This window comes from Pteropus medius, unplaced genomic scaffold, assembly GCF_902729225.1.
Source record: "Pteropus medius unplaced genomic scaffold, Ma_sr-lr_union100, whole genome shotgun sequence".
In the NCBI taxonomy this organism is placed as follows: Eukaryota; Metazoa; Chordata; class Mammalia; order Chiroptera; family Pteropodidae; genus Pteropus; species Pteropus medius.
Genome location: NW_024353788.1, coordinates 409170 through 428822, shown reverse-complemented (window position 1 = coordinate 428822; position 19653 = coordinate 409170). Strand labels below are relative to the sequence as shown.

Here is a 19653-nt window from a genome sequence, read left to right as displayed (position 1 = left end):
CTACCTCTTGATTTGCGAGAGAAATAAACTTCTGTCTTGCTTTAAGACTGATTTTGGTTTCTGTTACAATTGAACTTAAAGCTGATAAACTGGATCATAATAGGTGCTGTATATTTAGAATGAATAACTGTATCCATGGTCATGGCTTCGACCACTATTCATATGCAGATAATTTAGATTTATGCCTTTAGTTTTAATCTGAATACAAGACCTGTATATCCAACTCTCTCTCCTCAGATGTCTTAAAAAAGGCAGCTCAGACTCAACCACTTCAAAAGGAAAGTGTTATTCTGCCCGTTTTCCAATACGTTTCATTTTAAATGGCACTTAGTTATGCAAGCCAGAACCCCAAGAAACCTAAAATACTTTCGATTTATTTCCAAAAGACCACTTTTCTTCAACTCTACTACCAAAGTTTTTGCCATCATTGTGACTCATCTGGGTTACCAAAGTAACTTTCTAACCTCCACTTCCAGCCAGGTCCATAAACTATGATTTTTTAGAAAAACCAAGCTGTGATACTGACCTTCCTGAAACTCTTCAAAGGATTCTGTCTTATAAGATCCAAATCCTTATGTTCTGCAAGGCCCCAAGTGGTCTAGCTCCTTTCTTCTGCCTCGCCTCCTACTCTTCCCAAACACCTTTGCCTGGACTACATCCTCCCACCTCACTTCCTGCTTGTCCTTCAGAGCTTGCCTCAATTGTCATCTTCTAAGATGCCTTTATTATATACTCTCCCTTTCATCACATCTTGCTTCTTTACAGCAATATTGACAGGTGCAACTTTACACGTTATCTGTGATTTTTTGATAAATGTGTCTCCTATAGATTTTCAATTCACTGGTTTTGGTTGTTATCTCTAGTGCCTAGTATATCACCTGGTCCACAGGCACATGAGTATTTATTGAGACTGATTCTGTCATTACCACTCCATAAACATCAAACCTACAGACACAGTAAAATGTTTAAAAATTACTCCATGATTACCTGGCTTTTCTTTTCTCCTATAAAACTTTACCCTTGAACATAATACAGCCTGATCTGGTTAACAGGACTCCCACTGGTTCCTTCAGACAGGAAGAAACTTAAGCTTTGCTTTTCTCTGTCACCACTGTGTATGAACTAAATGAAGGATAAATGGACTCCAACGATAACCTCATCTGCACATCCAGAGATGACTGGAACACAGGGATTAAAGAAAATGCTTGTTTCCATTGCATTTATTATCAATATAAAAAAAAATGTTTAAAAAATTCATTTTCAGTTCTCCAATGACTCTCATCCCTCCCTCTTGCCCATACAACTCCTGACCCACATCTTCAGGGCTAATTTAAAACTGAACCTGTTCACTGCCGTTTTCACAGAAAACCACCAGTGCCAGGGATGTAGGGGAAGAAGGCTGGATGAGGGCAACAGTACTGTCCAGGTTCCACCCAAAGGTAAGCCAAACAGAGATTCACAGAATTCAAAATGAAAGGGCTCGTGGCCTCGCAATGACTAAAATGGGGTGAAGAGGAGACAGGGCAAGCCCATCAGAAGCTTTACCAGAAAAACTGACACCAGAAGAATGGGAGGCCCAGGGAGGTCATCTTATGGAAAGTTTCACAATTCTCCCATGTAGGGACGTGAAGAAAGTCTAGAGGACACGGAGAGCCTCACTCATTTTGGCAGAAATACTCTAGTGTTGGGAAATCACAAAAATGTCACGGACACTAAGAAAGGCTACAAGGGGATGAAGTTTCACAAAACAGTAATCACAGACCAAAGTGGCAGGGATCATGCTACTGATGCAGAAACTACTAAGTACAAAAGGGAGATTGGACTTTCAGAGAGTGACTCTGTACCAGTCATCAAATCTTGACTTGTCAGACAAGCTGGTGAGTTTCACAGGGCAGCTGACAACATTGGGGGTAGTGGATAATCACATAAAAAGGACTTAACACATTTTATCAGGTGGAAGAAGGGAATGGTAGGAAACTGCTCCACGGCTCAGAAATTAAGGGTATTACTGGGGATTGGGTGGACAGATACGCAAGAAAACAGCACCAAATAGGTTTCCTGTTCAGCAGTCAGTTGGCGAGGGAGAAGAGGATCCAGGAGGCAAAGGGAGCAAAGATGGGTTCCTGAAGGTGAGTCTCCGGAGGCTGGATCAGAAGAGTGCACAATGCACACCAGTGATAAAACACAACTCTGGACTCCAAATAGGGAGGTGATGGATGGGGGTAGGTGTCACCGACTGAGTGTGGTGGGTGGAACAGCCTCAGAGTAGCCATCACAGGGCCACAGGGAAATTAATGGCCGCTAAGTCACAGAAGGCTCCTTCCAGCTTAGATGGGAAGGCACCAGTCTCACAGAGGAGGTCCATTGACGCCTGGGTGGTAGAAGGCACAGAGGTCCTCATATCGACAGTGGCCTTTTTTGGCAAAGTGTCGGCAGACAGGGCGGTCAGATTTGTCTGTGAACAAGTGAAAATTGGGTAATTTAAAATGTAAAACAGAAAACAAATGTAACAGAAAGCAGAGGTAGAGTGATCAGATATTTCCCTACTGTGTCCAGATATTTTGGAATATCTTTCTCCTAGGAGAAAAAACATTCAGGACTACTACTTCAAAAGGACAATGGACAGCCCAAAGGAGAAGTCACGGTCACTCTGGGACCATGGGTATTAAATGTATACAAGCATAAAAAAACGGACCTCACCTTCCATAACTTGGGGTCCATCCTTGGGTGGGCAGGTATTCTTGACAAGTGACCAGCTTTTGAGCCTTCGAGGATGTCTCTGTTCTTTGTGAAAGCCTCCCCTGGAGGGACCACCATGGCCTGGTCCGGGAAAAGGATGCTCAGCATTGACCCCCCACCAACCACGACCGTATGGGCTGGATCTGGGGCCTAAGCCCCCCCAAATTAAACCTCTGTTCCGGGGAGGAGGTGGGAGGCTCAGCAGTGGTGGAATCATGGGTCCCTTTGATCCTGGAGGACCTCTGTGAAGAGCTAGAGAGAGAAGAGAAGAGAAGAGAAGAGAAGAGAAGAGAAGAGAAGAGAGAGAAGCAGGAAGAGAAGAGGAAGTTATAGAAGAGAAGAGAAGAGAAGAGAAGAGAGAGAAAGGGAGAGAGACAGGAAGGGGGGAGAAGGAGAGAAGAGGGAGAGGGAGAGGGGGTAGGGGGAGAGAAAGCCATGGAAAGTTGATCAATTGACAGACAGCTCAATCTTGATAAAGCAGCCCTGATTTTTTAAAAAACTTTTTATTGAAGTACATTATACATACAAAAAATACACCAATTTTAAGTGCACAATTCAATTATTGCCAAAGTAAACACACTTGTGTTTTCCACCACCCAGGTGTAGGGATAGGACCTTATTAGCACTTCAGAAGTCACCCACCCTTGTGCCCCTCCCCCCACTATTCCACCCTCCTCCCCAAAAGTAGCCACTGTCCTGACTTCTAGCACCATAGGTTAGTTTTTGCCTGTTTTTGAACTTTGCATAAGTGGAATCATACAGTCTGCATTCTTTTGTGTCTGGCTCCTTTCGCTCAACATCATGTTTGTGAGATTCATCCAGGTTGCCTGTAGCAGTTCGTTCGTTTTCATTGCAGTGTAGTATCCCATTGCATGCACATACAACAACTTATTTATCCATTCTACTGATGGTGGACATGTGGGTGGATTCCAGTTTGGGGCTATAAGGAAAAATGCTGCTATGAACATTTTTATACATGTCTTTGTTATACATATGTATGCATTTCTGTTGAGTATTTACCTAGCAGAGGTATTGTTGGGTCCTAGAGTATATGTATAGTCAAGTTTAACAAATAAAGTCACTTTTTCTCAAAGTGTTTATGCCAATTTATACCCCCACCAGCAGTTGTTCCACAGCCTTGACAACACTAGGTATTGTCAATCTTTTTCATTTTTGTTATTCTGTTGTGTGAAAGGGTTTTTTTTTAAAATTTGTGGTAAAACATGTAACATAAAATTTGCCATCTTAACTACTTTTAAGTGTACAACTCACCAGTGTTAAGTAAATTCACATTGTTGTGAAACAGATCTCCAGAACTTTTTCATCTTGCAAAACTGAAACTCTATAGCTACTAACCACTCCTTTTCCCCCTCCACCCAGCCCCTGGCAATCACCACTCTACTTTGTGTCTATGAATTTAACTACTTTAGATACCTCATATGAGTAGAATCATACAGTACTTCTCTTTTTGTGACTGGCTTATTTCATTTAGCATAATGGCCTCAAGGTTCATCCATGTTGCAGCATATGACAGGATTTTCTTATTTTGGGGCTGAATAATATTCTATTGCACGAATATACCACTTTGTTTATATATTCAACAGACATGTGGATAGCTTCCATCTCTTAATTATTAAGAAAAGTCCGGCCATGAACATGGGTGTGCAAATATCTTTTTAAGATCCCGTTTTCCATTCTTTTGGATGTATATCTAGAAGTGGAATGTGGGATCATACAGTAGTTGTTAATTTTTTGAGGAAATTCCATATTATTTTCGACAGTGTTTGTACTATTTTACAATCCCATAACAGTGCACAAGTGTTTCAATTTCAAAGTGGTATGTTCTTATTTTGTATTTATTTGTTGACTAAAGATGTTCTAGTTCACCTGTTTTTGGCCATTTAAAATGTGGTTTTAATGAGGTGGCTATTCTGGTCTTTTGCCCATTTCTCTAATAGGTTTTCTAGAAGAGTTCTTTATATATTCTAGATATGAGCTCTTTATTGGTTATATTTGTAGCAAGTATCTTCTACTCCATGGTTCCCTATTAATTTCTTAATGGTGTCAGTTGATTAATAGAAGTTTGTATTTTCTAATGTAGTTGTTTATAAATCTTTCCTTTATGGTTAATGTGTGTTTCCTAGAACTCTTACCTACTCTAAGATCATGAAATATATTTGTTTTCTAGAATTATTTCTCTTTTATACTGGAATTGATGTTTGCATATGGTAGGAATAGGAGGTCAAATTTCATTTTTCCCCATGAATATCCAATTAACCCAGCACAATTTACTGAAAAGACCACTATTTTAGTTCTATCTTCGTCATAAATGAAGTGTCCATATATGTGTGGGCCTGTTATTAGAGTCTTTATACTAGACTCTTCTATTGAGTTACATCTATCATTGCACCAACAGCACATCATCACAAGTACTATAGCTTTAAGGTTAAGTCTTGATATTTAGAGCAAGCCTTCCCATTCAAGATTGTTTTTGCAATCTCACCCCGATCTGTGCATTTTCATGTAACAATATAGAATGTTTATTTCCACACACAAAAATATAAGGCTCATAACAGGGAATGCACTGAATCTATAGATCAATTTGGGAAGAACTGACATGTTTACAACATTAAGTTTTCCAATCTGTGCATACATAATATACCTCCCTTTAGGTACTGAATCCCTGATTTTTTGATTTTAAGTCCTCCCTGGGTTTTAGTCCTGCCGTTGCTCCCTTCCCCAAGACCTAATCAAAGGATCAAGGCCCCTTCCTCCTCACCTGTCTTGGGGTCACCAGGCTTTCCATTGGCCATAGGGGGAGGGCCCAGAAGGCTGGGTGGTCCTAAGAGTAGACATGAAAATATGGTCATCATAATGGATTGATGATCCTGTTCTTGTTCTCATTTCTTTATCTCCCCACTAAAGCCAAGTATATTCTCAGCAATGTTATCTGAGTTTTCACCCATATATCTGCTCTTTCCTCTGCAAAAGTTTTCAGGATTTGCTAAAAGTGGAGACTGGACCAAGGGGATAATGCAACAGAGATAACCTACAATTTTCTTTCCCTGAACCTGTTGCTATCTAAAACTTCCAGAGGAAATCCGATCCCTCTCCTTAGCTGTTAGCCAAGCAGATAGCTCTCCCTGCTCCTCCAGTAGTTTAGGACACACTTCCACCTTCCCTGTGAAAGTAAGGACCTAAACTGTTATCCCAGTCATCGGCAACCTGCAACTTCTCTAAGTTCTGCAGCGGCGCACACGTGCTCTCTATCCACTCCTTCCCTGCCTTCTACAGACAGGTTTAGCGGACGGATTAAAGCTAAAGGTTAAAGTAAGAGAACTCCTCTTTCAGGGCTCCAGCCGGGAGAGGCCCTCCACACCCTCACCAGCGAGTGCGCCTTTACTCATTCCGCTGGAGCCTCCTCCCCCGCACCTTTTCGGCCCTTAACACCTCGCTCCGACCGACAGGAATTTGCACACTCTTCCCGAGATCCTCACCGATGCGACTCTCATCCTCTTCGTCTCCAATCTCTTCTCGCTCTGGCAGTTGGGGCTGCTGCAGCTGCTGCAGCTGCTGCTGCTTCTGCTTCTTTCGTTTCAGCATTGTGATTGCAGCAATGGCTGTAGCGGGATTTGGAGGGCAGTGAGGAAAGGGGCACGCTGAGATTCTGTTTCCGCTTCCGGCGGGGGGACGGCGGACCCGCCCGCTGAGCTCCCGCCATTTAACTTCCGGAAGGCTGCGGGAACCTTTGTGCTGCTAGTTTTCACATCAGCTGCTTCCCTCGATCTCTGCCAGGCATGGCGGCAATCTCAAACCTTTCCTATGCTTTAAAAAATTCCTCTCTTCTTTCGCTGAAAAGCACTCCACAACCGACCCCTCACAGTGTGCAACAGAGTTATCAAGCTCTCAGGCCAGGTCTGAGGACTGTCGCACCGTAAGATCGCCACATCCGGTTGCGTGTTACTATGGTAACAGCTGCAGGCACAACTTCGTGACCTCTGACCTTCCTCTCAAAGTCCTCGTCCCACCTGGGTTTCCTTCTTAGCCCACGCTCGCCTTATGATCTGTAAACCTGTTCCTTCTCATCCTTCCCACCAGGAATTTGGGTCCCAGCAGGGCGGCGCCCAGGACGCTTCAGGCCGCCTCCGCCCATCAAGACCTCTGACCCTGCTCCCAGTGTAACGCAGCAACTGGGCTTCGTTCTTGAGCGCGCAGTCTCGGCTTCCAATCAGGTCAAGCCCAGGGGCTGGGAATTCAGCTTGGGAGTGTCTACGCCCCTCGCCCCTAGATAGGGAGACTCGCCTCCTGCTCGACCGTCCCCTCCAGGTGAGTGGTAGCTACTCCCAGACGCGCAAGGTAGTGATGACACGCGTACCCCCTTTTCCGAGCGCAAGTTGGTAGCGTCCGTGACGAAGTGAGCCCGATCCTCCCACGCGCGCCTCCTTCGCTGCTGCTGCGCCTTCCTGGTACCACTGGCTCTCACATGCGGGGAGCTCACCCTACATCATTTCGCCCCACTTTCGGAGGGAAGTGACCGTATTTCTCCCCTTTTCCGCCTTCCAGACCTGCTACTGGGGCAAATCGGCCGGCCCGCCCGCTGACGTCACCTCCTAGCCCCGCCCCCTTGAGGGTCCCAGGCCCTTGCGGCAGGGGCTGCCTGGGGAGGGGGGAGTCAGTTGAGACGGCGGGAGCTCGGTGGAGGGCGGGCCAGGTGACTGGTCCCGGCCATGCCGAGGAAGAAGCCCTTCAGCGTGAAGCAGAAGAAGAAACAGTTGCAGGACAAGAGGGAGCGGAAGCGAGGTCAGTGCGGGAGCGAGAGGAGGGGGCGGGGCTCGGGTTCCCGCACGTCTGAAAGGAGGGGTGTGCCCGTCGCACCTCTTGGGGGCGTGGGAAGGGGTGGTAGCCGCGCGCCGACGCGCGCGGGCGACAGCGGAGGGGATTCCGTCACCCCAGCCCCCCTACTTGGAAGGGGTGGGGAAGGATGGAGAGTTGGGGGAGGGGAATCCCTCCAGCTCCAACGGGCGCCATCCCCGCAGATCTCCGGAGGAGGAATGACTATCCCCACGGACATCCAAGAGGGTCCTGAGCTGGGTTGCTGTGAGGATCGGGCCTCAGAAGAAGTGGGGTGGGGTGAAGGGGGAAAGCCAGGCCGACCGGAGAAGGGGGTCTTTGCCCCCTCAGAGGCGGCCAGCACTGGCATCACTGGCTCCGCCCCGCAGGGCTTCAAGATGGGCTGCGATCCAGCTCCAACAGCCGCAGCGGGAGCCGGGAGCGGCGGGAGGAGCAGACCGACACTTCAGACGGGGAGTCTGTGACCCATCACATCCGTAGGCTCAACCAGCAGCCTTCTCAGGGGCTGGGCCTGCGAGGATATGATCCAAATCGGTGAGAGTGGGAGGGGGGCGCTGGCTAGGCCTTCCCTGCCTACCAGGAAGGTAGAGCGCTGGGGGAAAAGCCTGGTGCCGCTGGTGGAGGCTTGAAACTGGAGGTAGTGGGGCTGTGATGCCACTTTCGCAGCGGGCCGCAGCGCTCTCGGAAGCGGGCCACAACCTTCACTTTCAGAGGGGCTGGAGTGGGTTTGGCTTATTAAACGTACAAGGCTTAGGGGAAGGCCGAATATTACATGAAAGAGGAGTTTGGGGGAGGTCCGACTCAGAAAGGAAGCAAACAACCTTGAAGAGAAAGCTTTGCGAAGTTGTCTGCCCAAGAGGGGAGTTTGTGGCCACAAGATTGCGATGGTTGCTGTGGACCCTGTCCCGCTAGATACCGCTTGCATTTTGAGCGTGACAGCCGGGAGGAGGTAGAGAGGAGAAAAAGAGCAGCCCGGGAGCAAGTACTACAGCCCGTCAGTGCTGAGGTGCTGGAGCTGGACATCCGGGAGGTTTATCAGCCTGGCTCAGGTGAGTGAGAGCTCAACTGGCTGTTTGAGACAGGCAGTGGGCTGGGGGAAGGAGTGTGGAAGAGTAAAAGCTGACTGTGAGGAAGAAGTGGGAGGTACCCTGGAATCCTGAAACTATCTTCAGACTCACTTGGACTTTTTCTTGATTTCCCAGTCCTGGACTTTCCTCGACGTCCTCCTTGGAGCTATGAGATGTCCAAGGAGCAACTAACGAGCCAGGAGGAACGGAGCTTCCAGGAATATCTCGGGAAGATTCATGCGGCTTACACCTCGGAGAAACTCAGCTACTTTGAGCACAATCTGGAGGTGAGGATGGAGTAGGGACAGGAGTGGGGCATAGTGACCCATGGTCAAATTGGTCTGGGGTCAGGCAGAAAAGGGACTCTGAACTCAGGTTCTTTTCCACCAACCTTGATTTTCTAGACGTGGAGACAGATGTGGCGAGTGTTAGAGATGTCTGACATTGTCCTGCTTATCACTGATATCCGACATCCAGTGAGTACTGGGATGAGGCTGGGAAAGCCAGAGGAAGGAGAAAGGTTCTTGTGGGGTGAAGGGCAGAGGCAGGAATTAGGAGACAAAGAAGTATCCTTCTTTTTAGTCTCTTCTACTCCATGCTGATGTCTGTAGTCAGGGACTCAGTCCTTTATTTATCAATGTCACAGCCTATTACTCTTTTCCTGGTCAACCGACTCTCTTTTTCCTTATTCCTTTGACTAAAAGCCACATATCCTGTTTCCCAGCCCAGCAGAGTTAAACCAATAGGAAGTCTCCGAGTGGAGCTCCAGGGGATTGATTCCATGAAGGCAGCTGGGGGCTTCCCCCTGCTTTGTCATATCAGTCAGCACAAGACTCACCTGGAATACTGGAGTAGTAGTTAAGTCTCTAGACTCTGCTGCTGGGTGGCTGCTGTGTGGACCTGCTCTATCACTTTATTGTTGTTCTCCAGTGGGAGAAAGGGAAGTGTGTGGGACATTTAGGTTGGAGGTCCAGAATGGCATATGGACACACACTCCTACACAAATGCACAGATATTGCTTATCCCTGCTTTGTCTTCCTAGTTCAGTTTGGCTGATTTATCCTTTTTGCCCCAGAATCTGCTACCACTAGGGTCTTGTGTCCGAGCTTTACCTGCTGAGTGGGGAGCTGGAGGCAGAGAAATCTGGGTTGACCTCCCATTGCTCATCCCCTTACCAACCCTGTCCCAGGTTGTGAATTTCCCACCAGCACTTTATGAGTACGTGACTGGAGAACTTGGTCTGGCCCTGGTGCTGGTCCTGAATAAGGTGGATCTCGCCCCGCCAGCTCTCGTGGTTGCCTGGAAGCATTATTTCCACCAACACTTTCCCCAGCTCCACATCATCCTTTTCACCTCTTTCCCTCGGGATCCACGCACCCCACAGGACCCTAGTAGTGGTGAGTATCAATGAGGAGGGCATAATGGGAGAAGTGAGGTAACGGGAGAAAGGGGAGAACAGAGAGGCTTGTTGACAAGGGAGTACCTGATCTTGGATCTAAGGGAGGTGAGAGAGATGGAATGTGCTAATCCTTCTGTATTGTCTAATCTCAGTCTTAAAGAAGAGTCGGAGGCGGGGGAGAGGATGGACTCGGGCCCTGGGGCCAGAGCAGTTGCTGAGAGCCTGTGAAGCCATCACTGCAGGAAAAGGTTTGTGCCCCTTAGAGAGAGATGTGGCAGGCCATGGGGGAGATCTAAGGTCCAGAGTCATTTTCTCACCTTTCCCAAAGTCAGCTCCTCTATTATGGACTAAGGCAAGAGGCCAGGGGTAGGGATGGAAGAGGGAGCAGACTGACTTGGTGAGACCAGAGAGACAGGAGCCCAGCATAGCTACCTTCAGGCTTCCCAGAACTTTTTAGAAAACTCAAGAGAAATACTTGTGATTCCAGAGTGGAGTCAAGTGAAGGCTGGGGAGAGTTAGCTGTTGTGCAGGTGGGCACTATCCTACTCCAGAGAACACTAGTTACATCAGCTGTGCAGTCATAGTCTGTACCATTACATACAGTGGCCCTGAGGAGAACCTTTTTCACCTTCTTTCCCGAGCAGTGGACTTGAGCAGCTGGCGGGAGAAGATTGCCCGGGATGTGGCTGGGGCCACCTGGGGTAATGGCTCTGGTGAGGAGGAAGAGGATGATGGACCCGCAGTCCTGGTGGAGCAGCAGACTGACTCAGCAATGGAGCCAGCTGGCCCAACCCAGGAGCGCTACAAGGATGGAGTAGTGACTATTGGCTGTGTGGGTAAGGAAGCAGTGGCTCATGCATGGTGGCCTCAATATTTGGAAAAGAAGCTGATGAGGTTTTATTAGGCTCCAGGGTCTCTGGAGGCATTCTGCTATAGTGGAAGGATCATGGCATGCCTGAGTTAAATTCTACTTTTTCTCAGTTGTTATCGATCTTGAACAAGTGTTTATCCATTCTCAGTCTTAAGTACTTTGATTTTTTTCCGGGTGTGGTGGGGGGAGAGGTAATTTGATGTTTAAAATGAGGACACTGATGCCCAGGTAAAAGTACAAATGTGAGGAGTTAAGAAGAACATAGACACCCTAAAAAAGCTTGACAAATAGTGATGATAAGAATAATCATTAAAATATTACATTTATATGGTACTCACTATGTATCAGGTGCTGATCTAAGTGACTTAATGTGTGTTAGCTATTTCAGTTGTAGTAATTAGCCATTAGTAGAGTGGTCATTATATCATAGTAGAAGCTTAGCAAGTAATAGTTTCTTAGTCTTTACTGTTAAGGAGGATCTTCCCTTAATCCAGAGATTTGTCTCTGCTCTTGGTGGGAGAGAAAAGAATGTCTTATTAGGGCCCGCAGGGCCCCTTTTGATTTTGCGTGGGAGAGGTGAGAAGTGACTTTGGAAAAATTGTTATATGAGGTGTTATTGGAACCAAAGGAGGCCCAGCCTAGAAGAAATTAGGGAGAGCAGAGTAGTTGCCTCGTGAAATGCTCCTAACTTATCTTTATTCTTCTTTTTGTCTTGGGAAAAACCTGCCTGACTGCTGACAGTTTGCTCCCATTTTCAGTCATTTTTCTCTGGCTTTCCCTTCCCTGATTTCTGACCCCAGCTGTCCCACCCAGGAGGCCATGTCCTCTTTCAGTAGCCTCTGCACTAACTTGTCTGTATTCAGAGTTGTGTGACAAGGAGAGCATCTGCTGTGGCACAGGCAGCCCTGAGTTTGGATTTCCCTCTAGCTATCATTCATTTATTTATTCCACAAATATTTACTGAGCACCAGGTGCCAGGTGCTATTTCCAGAGCTGGGGATATGCTGCCATGAAAATGGCAGAAAAGTCCCTACCCTCATGGAGCTTGTTTTCTTGTGAGTAAATCAATTCGTCATTTGAAATTATATTACTTAGGGACAATGAAACGGAAGAGAAAACTGGGTGAGAAGGAGTCCTCTGGGAAAGACTCCTGAGAAGAGCCTGGGATGATGAGAAATGGCTGTTTGGAGATGTGGGGAAATGGTCTTCTAGGCCAACGGGGTCAGTAAGTGAGAAGATCTTGAGGTAGGAATGAGCTTGTTGACTGTGGGACCAACTAGAGTGCCAGGGGAATTGGAGTATGGTAGCCAAGAAAGACAGTCGGGGATGAGATCAGAAAGGTGATCAGGGATCACATCATGTAAGGTCTCATGGCTAAGAGAAGGCGTTTTGGATTTATTCGAGATCTGATGAGAAGTCAGTGGTGGGTTTTGAGCAGGGGAATGACAGGATCTGATTTCTTTTTTGAGAAGTTTATCTGCAGAGTAGAGAATACATGTGGGGGTAGGCAAGAAAGGAAGCAGAGAGAGCACAGTCAGAGGCTATTGCAGTGGACTTCCAGGTTTTTGTAGTGAGCAACTGGGAGTACTGAAATAGGAAGGTTGGGAGAGGAGCAGATTTGGGGAGGGGATTCAGAAATTAAATTTGAGATTCTTTAAAATTATTCCAAGTGGAGATGGTGATTAGGCAGGTATAGGAGCCTGGAGCTTAAGGAAGAAGACTGCAGATTTGAATTTGGGAGAGATTTAATGTGGGGAGCCATTGGTGAATATAAATGATACTTAAAGTCATGAATTCAGTGAGATATGGGAGAAGAGGTAGATGGAGAGAGGAGGTCAAGCCAGCATTTCTAGAGATTGGGCAGAGGAGGAAGAAATGGAAAATGTCACAGATGTCAAATGAAAAAATGTTTGGAGAGGAAAGAGGGGCTCAGTTGTATCAAATGTTGCTGACATTTGGATGAGATGAGTACAGAGACTTGTTCAGTGGACTTGGTGATGAAGATGAGTGGTTTTAGTGGAGTGGAGGAGAGAAAGCGAGATTGGAGTAGGCCAATGAGAGGATAGACAAGAGTATGGCAGAACCTCATATAATGTTGTACTTGACTGTAGCCAGACACAACAGTCTCCATATTGTACAATGCTTCATTCAGGGATACACAGGTCAGAAAACTTAAAAACGTAAGCAACCGAATTCCTTCCAACTCAGGATAAGGCTCACATGTACAGAGGAAGAGGGTTATGATCAAGAAGGGACAAATGGGGCCTCTGGGAGGATGTGCGTCACACCCTTGGTCCTGGGGTGGATGATATGGGGTTCATCTGGCACATTCATGTTTTATGCATTTTTACATAAAACATTGTTACAGTTCATGGTTATAAAGAAGGTTGCATGAAAAAGTGGTGACCAAAAATAGACAAGTCTTTGAAGGAGTTTCACTATAAAGGGGACAGAGAAATGAGGCTGGTCGGGATTGTCAGAGGAGGGCTGTTTTCTCCATTTCTTCCTCTTTTGGAAAGGAAATACCTTAGTGGGTTATAAATGGAGCACAGTCAATATGGTGGTGCATCTTTCCCTAGCCACAGTCACTTGCCCGGGAGCAGGTGCTGAATGGGCAGAGTTGCATTTTGTAGGGTTAGGGTTTTGCCAGGTGAGTAAGGTGGAGGGGAGGGGCAGGACCAGAAAGTTCAAGGTCTGTGAAACAGACTGGCTGGTGTGGGATTATGGAATCTAAGTTGGGTAAGGAGGAAGGCGAGGGCATGAGTCGGGTATTGAATAGTGTTTTCGTGCTAGAGTCAGGGTCAAAGAATTATTGAAACTGAGGAATCAGAATAAGTGATCTGGAAAGATGGGATGTCAGAACAGAGGGAAGTGTGCTTACTATTGAGATTTTGGAAGTATGAAGTGACAGGGTCCAGGGCATGACCAGGGGAGTGGGTAGCTGAGGTGGGATAGAGAAAATGACCTTTACAAGGGACATACTGGCACTGAGAGGCCAGAGTGCTGTACAGGAGATGTGTGCAGATACTGAAGTCAGCCATACTGAAGGTGGTGGTCATGATGAGAGTGGCAGTGACCTCCAAGGGCTCCAGGCTTCTCCTTATGATAAGTAATCTTATGATAATCATGAGATGTGTGTCTCACTGGGATTGGGTACTTATTCCACTGCAGACATTGAACCACACAGTTGTATTTGTTTCTCATTTAATTTGACCACTATGAGGTTGTAGGTATCTGCACTGTAAAATGAGTTAAACAGAGACTCAGAAAGTTAAGTTGATTGCATTGAGGTCACAAAGCTGGTAAGTGGGGAGGCCAGCTTTGTGGGGATTCAACCCTGGCAGTCCAGAGCCTGATTTGTAACTTGCAATATTAAACTGTTTCCTTAATTTCTGAGTCTTAGTTCCCTTTTCATCTATAGATATAGCACAGAGTCCAGCCCATCACAGAGTAAGGATCTGTCAAATGTTCATTTTCCTTGCCTTCCTCAGGTTTCCCCAATGTGGGAAAGTCCTCGCTGATCAATGGGCTGGTAGGGCGGAAGGTCGTCAGCGTCTCCAGAACCCCTGGCCACACCCGATACTTTCAGACCTACTTTCTCACCCCCTCCGTGAAGCTCTGTGACTGCCCAGGCCTCATATTCCCCTCCCTTCTGCCTAAGCAGTTGCAGGTATGAGGGCAGAGGGGGCAGGGAGGGAGAAGGCAGTCAGATCGAGGAAGGTGCTGAGTGCTCTTGTTTCCCCTCAGGTTCTGGCAGGGATCTACCCCATTGCCCAAATCCAGGAGCCATACACCGCTGTGGGCTACCTGGCCTCTCGAATCCCTGTGCAGGTTCTGCTCCACCTGCGCCACCCAGAGGCCGAGGACCCCTCCGCAGAACACCCCTGGTGTGCCTGGGACATCTGTGAAGGTGGGTTCCATGTGCCTGGCTCCTCCCCTTGCCTTTTACTCTGCCAGATCTCTTCTCAGAGGTTCTGCCATCGACCCAGTAGCTGGCCATTCACCCTTAGCTTTCTGTCACAGAGCCAGCAAAATCTCGGGCCTAGAATGCTCTGGGGAAAACTGGAAGGACTTATGTTAGGTGGGTGGGGTTAATGGGCTTCTCTTCCCATTATTTTCTCTTTCTAGCCTGGGCAGAGAAACGTGGTTACAAGACAGCCAAGGCTGCGCGGAATGATGTGTACAGAGCGGCCAATAGCCTCCTGCGGCTAGCACTGGATGGCCGCCTCAGCCTGTGCTTTCATCCCCCAGGCTACAGTGAACAGAAAGGTCGGCCAGCCACTTTGCTTCCCTAGTCCCTGCTGTAGTGTAAGCACAGGGGTGTTGGCCCCACACAGCAAGAGCAAACCTGGATTCTGTACCTGTCAGCTAGCTCTCTGTGTTGATAAGTATCTCTGTGGTGGTGTCCTGATCTGCAAAACCAAGGTGATAGTTGCCTCCTGGCTAGGTAGGGCTAGGTAGTGGCAAAAGTTGGGGTTAATGGGTGCAGAGCTAGCTATTCAGTGCCTAGCACATGGGAGGTTGAGTGAATGAATGAATGCATGCCAGCAGCTATAAAAATTATTGTTATTCTTAGTCTGTGCCTCTTCCCCATCTTTCTGTGGCTTTAGTTCCTTGTTTAAAACACTCCTCTATTCTTTTTCTTGTTTTGGATCCTTAGGCACCTGGGAGTCCCATCCGGAGACCATGGAGCTGGTGGTTTTGCAGGGTAGGGTGGGGCCAGCAGGCGATGAGGAAGAGGAGGAGGAAGAGGAGGAAGAGCTGAGCAGCTCTTGTGAGGAGGAGGGAGAGGAGGACCGAGATGCAGATGAGGAGGGGGAAGGGGATGAGGACACCCCAACTTCAGTTCCTGGATCCAGCCTGGCTTCACGAAACCCTTATGCCCTGCTGGGTGAGGATGAGTGCTGAGGCTCTGCTCTGCACCATCTTCCCCACCCAGTATCTTTGCTTTTGGACTGACATGGGGGGTATCTCCCCTCTGCCACACAATTGTGAATAAAGATTGTCTGCTTTGTAGCCCCTTCCCCAGATGGACTAAGGTGAGAGCAGCTGTTTCAGACCGACAGCTATGGGAAGCTTCTCCCTTTTTTCATGCATTTTCTTTGCAAAGGAAAAGTTCTCTTAGGAGTTAATTCTAAGGCCATGAAACCTGCTTCCTCTGCCTGCTCTGCCACTCAAATTATCAACATGGGAGGGCAGGGCACTTCTGGCTTTTGAGTCCTAGTCTAAAGCCAACCCCATTTTGGAGTTTGTGTCATTCTCTCTGATTTGAGCAGCAATCTTGTGTGCCACCTGCTGCCAGACCTGGGTTATACCAGGAGCTTTTGGGAGAAGAAGCAGTAAGAGTTGTCATAAGCTGTCTCCAAGTGAGATTTTTGCAGGATTTACTCAAATTCAGCAAATATTTATTGAGAGCCGACTGTATGTCTGGACCAATGCTAAGCACTAAGCATATAAAGATGCACGGAACCTGACTTAAATTTGTAGTCTGGCCATGATCAAGATCCCATTATCAGGCATCCAAGTTTTTGGATTAAGAAAGGTATATATAATGTTCTCCAAATTCTTGAGGCTCATACAGTATAATTCTAGAACTTGTTGATGAAAATATTTAGGTGAAACCAAATACTTGTTAAAATGTTGATTAAATATGTACATGTAGTCTTACTGGCAAACAAATAGCGTGCACATTATTTGAGCAGACCAGCCTTTTAAATACAGTGTTAAGTTACATTCTTTAAAAGCCCATGTGCACTAAAAGTATATGAGATTCAGAGGGGAGGGCACAGGGCCAGCCTCTGAATCCTCTTTTTTCCTGGTTTGGGGATGGTGACCCCATGCATTTCAGCAGCAGTCAGTTCTCTTGTGAGTCAGGGCACCCCGGGCTTTGCTGTATGTCTCCTTTGTCAAGCAAGTAGTTAGAGTCCTTGATTTAATTCTTGGAGAAAAGGGAGAATAAGTTTTGTTTTATTGGCTGCCACATTGCCTAGGTTGGGTGGTAGCAAAAAGTGTTATTTGACAGGTCGATCATTAGGTATAGGGGCAAAGAGGAGGGGCAGTACCAGATTCCTTTTCTTCATTCAAGCATCCAATTCAGATCTTGGATAATGCATTGGGCAGTAATGCCAGCAGAGAGCCTGTCAACCCAGGAGCAAAAGAAGCTGAGGTTTTGGGTCCACACATTCCATCAAGCTCCCCCTTCCACTGGTCCCAGTGAAGACATAAATCCTGGAATTTGCACTCCAGTGCAAAGTTTAAATACTACCAGCATGTGAATGTGCTTGAAGGTTGCCCAAAATGTGCTGTAAAAAAGTTCATGCTGAGAGAAAAACCTGTCTCCCATCTTGTGCTCTTTAGCCTAGGGCTGGGTCTTCTGCTGGAAGAAAGGGGGTCCCAGCTTAGTTCCTCTAATAGTTTGTGATGTTCAGGGAAGCTCAGGGGATTCTGCTGTTGGAGGTGGGGTGGGGACAGTGGAGCCATCTCAAAAGGGAAAATGAGAATTCCTCTTTGTCTTTTCTGTCTCATGAGTGTCAATGGGGGCATTGGGGAGAGTCTGGGGTAGAATGTAGATTTGAGCCCTGGAGTTGGAGGGGAAGCTGAGGAGGGGGCATTTTAATGCTGGAAATCTGAAAGGAGCAACTCTTATATCCCTAAGGGGTATGATTCTTTCCAGGACCCTGCTAATGACTTGCTGACTCTGTAGGAAAGTTAACACTAGGGAAAGAACTATCTTAGCAACAAACATCTGGGGGGAGCAGGATAAATAATATCCCAGCACTAGTGCCTGAGAAAGGTTGAAGTTGACTAAAAGGGACAAGGCAAACCAGGCATCTAGTTCCACTCCATGCTGAAATACCCAGGGCCCCTGTCCTCACACATTTCTTGCTTGGGTCACATTCACTATGGGGATACTTGACCAGGGCTGTCTGGGGCTCTGGTAGTTCCCACAGCTTCTGGCCAGTCTTTTAATGGAGAGAAACCAGTACATCTTATTTATGCTGGAATTCCATTTAGGCATTGAACAAATTCCTTCTAAGCTTTCCTTTCCAGTCTGAGTTCTAGTCCTGCTTCTGGGACAAAATAGCTGTGTGTGGTCCGGGGTAGTTCAATTATCTGGACCTCTGTTTCTTTCTTATAATCGTCGATACACCCAACAAAAATTGGTTGAAAACAGTATGTGCCAAACATGCTAAGTTCTGGGACAAAGAAATTGAATTAGGCATAGTCCTCAAGGAATGGAACAGCCAAACACTAATAATAATATCAATTTTATAGCACTACATAAATTAGAAAGGAATTACTTTACATGTGCCCATTGAACTGTAATAACTAAGTAACTCGAATAAGAGTTATCACCCCAAGGGTTCATTCACCCACTGAATCTTTGTCAAGTAATTGCTATCTGCCAGATGCTGCTAAGTCGTAAATGATATAGAGATGATCCTTTGTGGAGCTCACAATTTATTGGAAAATGGAAACAAATAGGCAACCACAAAAGTGTGGTTAAGTGCTGTGAGAAGGATGGTACAGGGTCCTATGGGATAGCACTGGCTCCATGTGGAAGGGGCCTTGGGATGCTTATCAGGAAAGAATAGAGGATGTGGCTGGAAATTGTGTTTGTATAGCAAGTTATATATGACTGAAGAAAGTAATATGTGGTAAAGAATTGCTATGGGAACACCTAACAGGGGCAGCTAAGCCAGTCTTAGCGAGTCAGAGGAAACCTAGAGGAACAGAAGTCTAAGCTGAGGTTTGAAGACTGAGCAGGAGTTAGCCAGGAACTGGGAGGGGAAGAGCATTCCAGAGGACAGCAAAGCAAAGGTCAAGGAACAAGCACAGGACATCTTTGACAGACTAACTTGTTCAGTATGGCTGGGGCAGTGGGTACAAGGGAAAAGTGGGGAAAGGTGAAGCTAGAGGAGTACTTAGGCCAGCTCTTTCTGGGCCTTGTCAGCCATGTGAAAGATGTAGGCTTTACCCAGAGAAACAGTGAAGAACCTTAAGCCTAAGACAAAGAAGAGATTTGTGCCTTAGATCACTCTCATTGCAGTGTGGAGACTAGTTTGCAGCAACCCCAGAGAAAGAATAGAAACCAAAATTAAAGTAGCACCAAATAGAAGAAAATAGCTTTGTGACGTTCTTAGGAGGTAGAGTTGACTGATCTTGGGAATGGTTTTGCTGTGTGTGTGGTGGGGAGAGGGATAAGTCAAGAGTGCACCCCATGTTTCTGATTTGGCAACTGAGTGGGTGGTGGGTCCATTTCCTGAGACAGGGTTTATACAAATGGAGATTGATGGAAGAGAGGTGGTGGCTGCAGACAGAGATTTGTAGGTGGCAGGAGAGTAACAAGTTGTTCTTAGAAAGTAGCACAAGGAGAGAGTTGAGGAAGAAATGGGGAATAAAAATGAGGACAGGGAAAGAGGAACCAGCGGACAGGATAAAACCTAGCGAAGTGTGCAATGAGAGCCAAGGGAAGAAGGAAGGGTGCAGTGTGGAATGCTGCTGAGGAGTGATGACATAAAGAATGAAGAGTGTTCATTAGATTTGGCAACAATGGGAGCTGTTCCATTGGACAGGTGAGATCAGAAACCCTGGGTGTCAGGGAATTGAGGAATAATTTGGAGGAAGAAAGTGGAGGAAATGGAGGAAATGTTATAATCTTCAAGAAGTTTGGCTGTGTTTGCAACAAAAAAAATAGAAGGGGCAGGGTATATGGAATTGAGCTT

At 46.7% G+C, this 19653-nt stretch overlaps 2 protein-coding genes across 10 annotated transcripts; one reads left to right on the top strand and one right to left on the bottom strand.

Annotated features, from left to right (window-relative positions):
• Positions 1-1192: 1192 nt before the first annotated feature.
• Positions 1193-6557, bottom strand: PRR3 (proline rich 3). 8 transcript variants are annotated; one of them, XM_039851219.1, is made up of 6 exons: positions 6237-6406; positions 5519-5581; positions 3500-3679; positions 2911-2991; positions 2701-2820; positions 1193-2455 (listed from the first exon to the last, which is right to left on the bottom strand). In XM_039851219.1, exons 1-6 carry the CDS (start codon positions 6340-6342, stop codon positions 2349-2351), a joined length of 657 nt encoding a protein of 218 aa, XP_039707153.1. In that variant the 5' UTR covers positions 6343-6406; the 3' UTR covers positions 1193-2348. The 8 variants fall into 8 exon arrangements, with proteins under 8 accessions (XP_039707153.1, XP_039707158.1, XP_039707156.1 ...); XM_039851224.1 differs by having other exon boundaries at positions 6172-6349; XM_039851222.1 differs by lacking the exon at positions 2911-2991.
• An 843-nt stretch (positions 6558-7400) lies between these two features.
• GNL1 (G protein nucleolar 1 (putative)) lies at positions 7401-16602 on the top strand. 2 transcript variants are annotated; one of them, XM_039851217.1, is made up of 12 exons: positions 7401-7539; positions 7959-8124; positions 8503-8639; positions 8793-8944; positions 9062-9133; positions 9847-10054; positions 10209-10304; positions 10701-10892; positions 14419-14597; positions 14675-14837; positions 15056-15196; positions 15588-16602. In XM_039851217.1, the coding sequence occupies exons 1-12, from the start codon at positions 7467-7469 to the stop codon at positions 15833-15835; spliced, it is 1827 nt and encodes a 608-aa protein (XP_039707151.1). In that variant the 5' UTR covers positions 7401-7466; the 3' UTR covers positions 15836-16602. The 2 variants fall into 2 exon arrangements, with proteins under 2 accessions (XP_039707151.1, XP_039707152.1); XM_039851218.1 differs by lacking the exon at positions 7401-7539 and adding an exon at positions 7652-7836 and having other exon boundaries at positions 15588-15943.
• Positions 16603-19653: the final 3051 nt, after the last annotated feature.

What these genes read in the sequence shown, in the direction of transcription:
- PRR3 (XM_039851219.1), bottom strand. Translation starts at nt 6,342, where the DNA reads ATGCTGAAACGAAAGAAGCAGAAGCAGCAGCAGCTGCAGCAGCTGCAG. An exon ending in GCCTGGTGACCCCAAGACAG is followed by an intron (nt 3,680 to 5,518) that starts GTGAGGAGGAAG and finishes TTTTCCTTATAG; the next exon opens with CCCCAAACTGGAATCCACCC. An exon ending in TGGACCCCAAGTTATGGAAG is followed by an intron (nt 2,456 to 2,700) that starts GTGAGGTCCGTT and finishes ACTTGTTCACAG; the next exon opens with ACAAATCTGACCGCCCTGTC.
- GNL1 (XM_039851217.1), top strand. Translation starts at nt 7,467, where the DNA reads ATGCCGAGGAAGAAGCCCTTCAGCGTGAAGCAGAAGAAGAAACAGTTG. An exon ending in CAAGAGGGAGCGGAAGCGAG is followed by an intron (nt 7,540 to 7,958) that starts GTCAGTGCGGGA and finishes TCCGCCCCGCAG; the next exon opens with GGCTTCAAGATGGGCTGCGA. An exon ending in CGAGGATATGATCCAAATCG is followed by an intron (nt 8,125 to 8,502) that starts GTGAGAGTGGGA and finishes CTGTCCCGCTAG; the next exon opens with ATACCGCTTGCATTTTGAGC.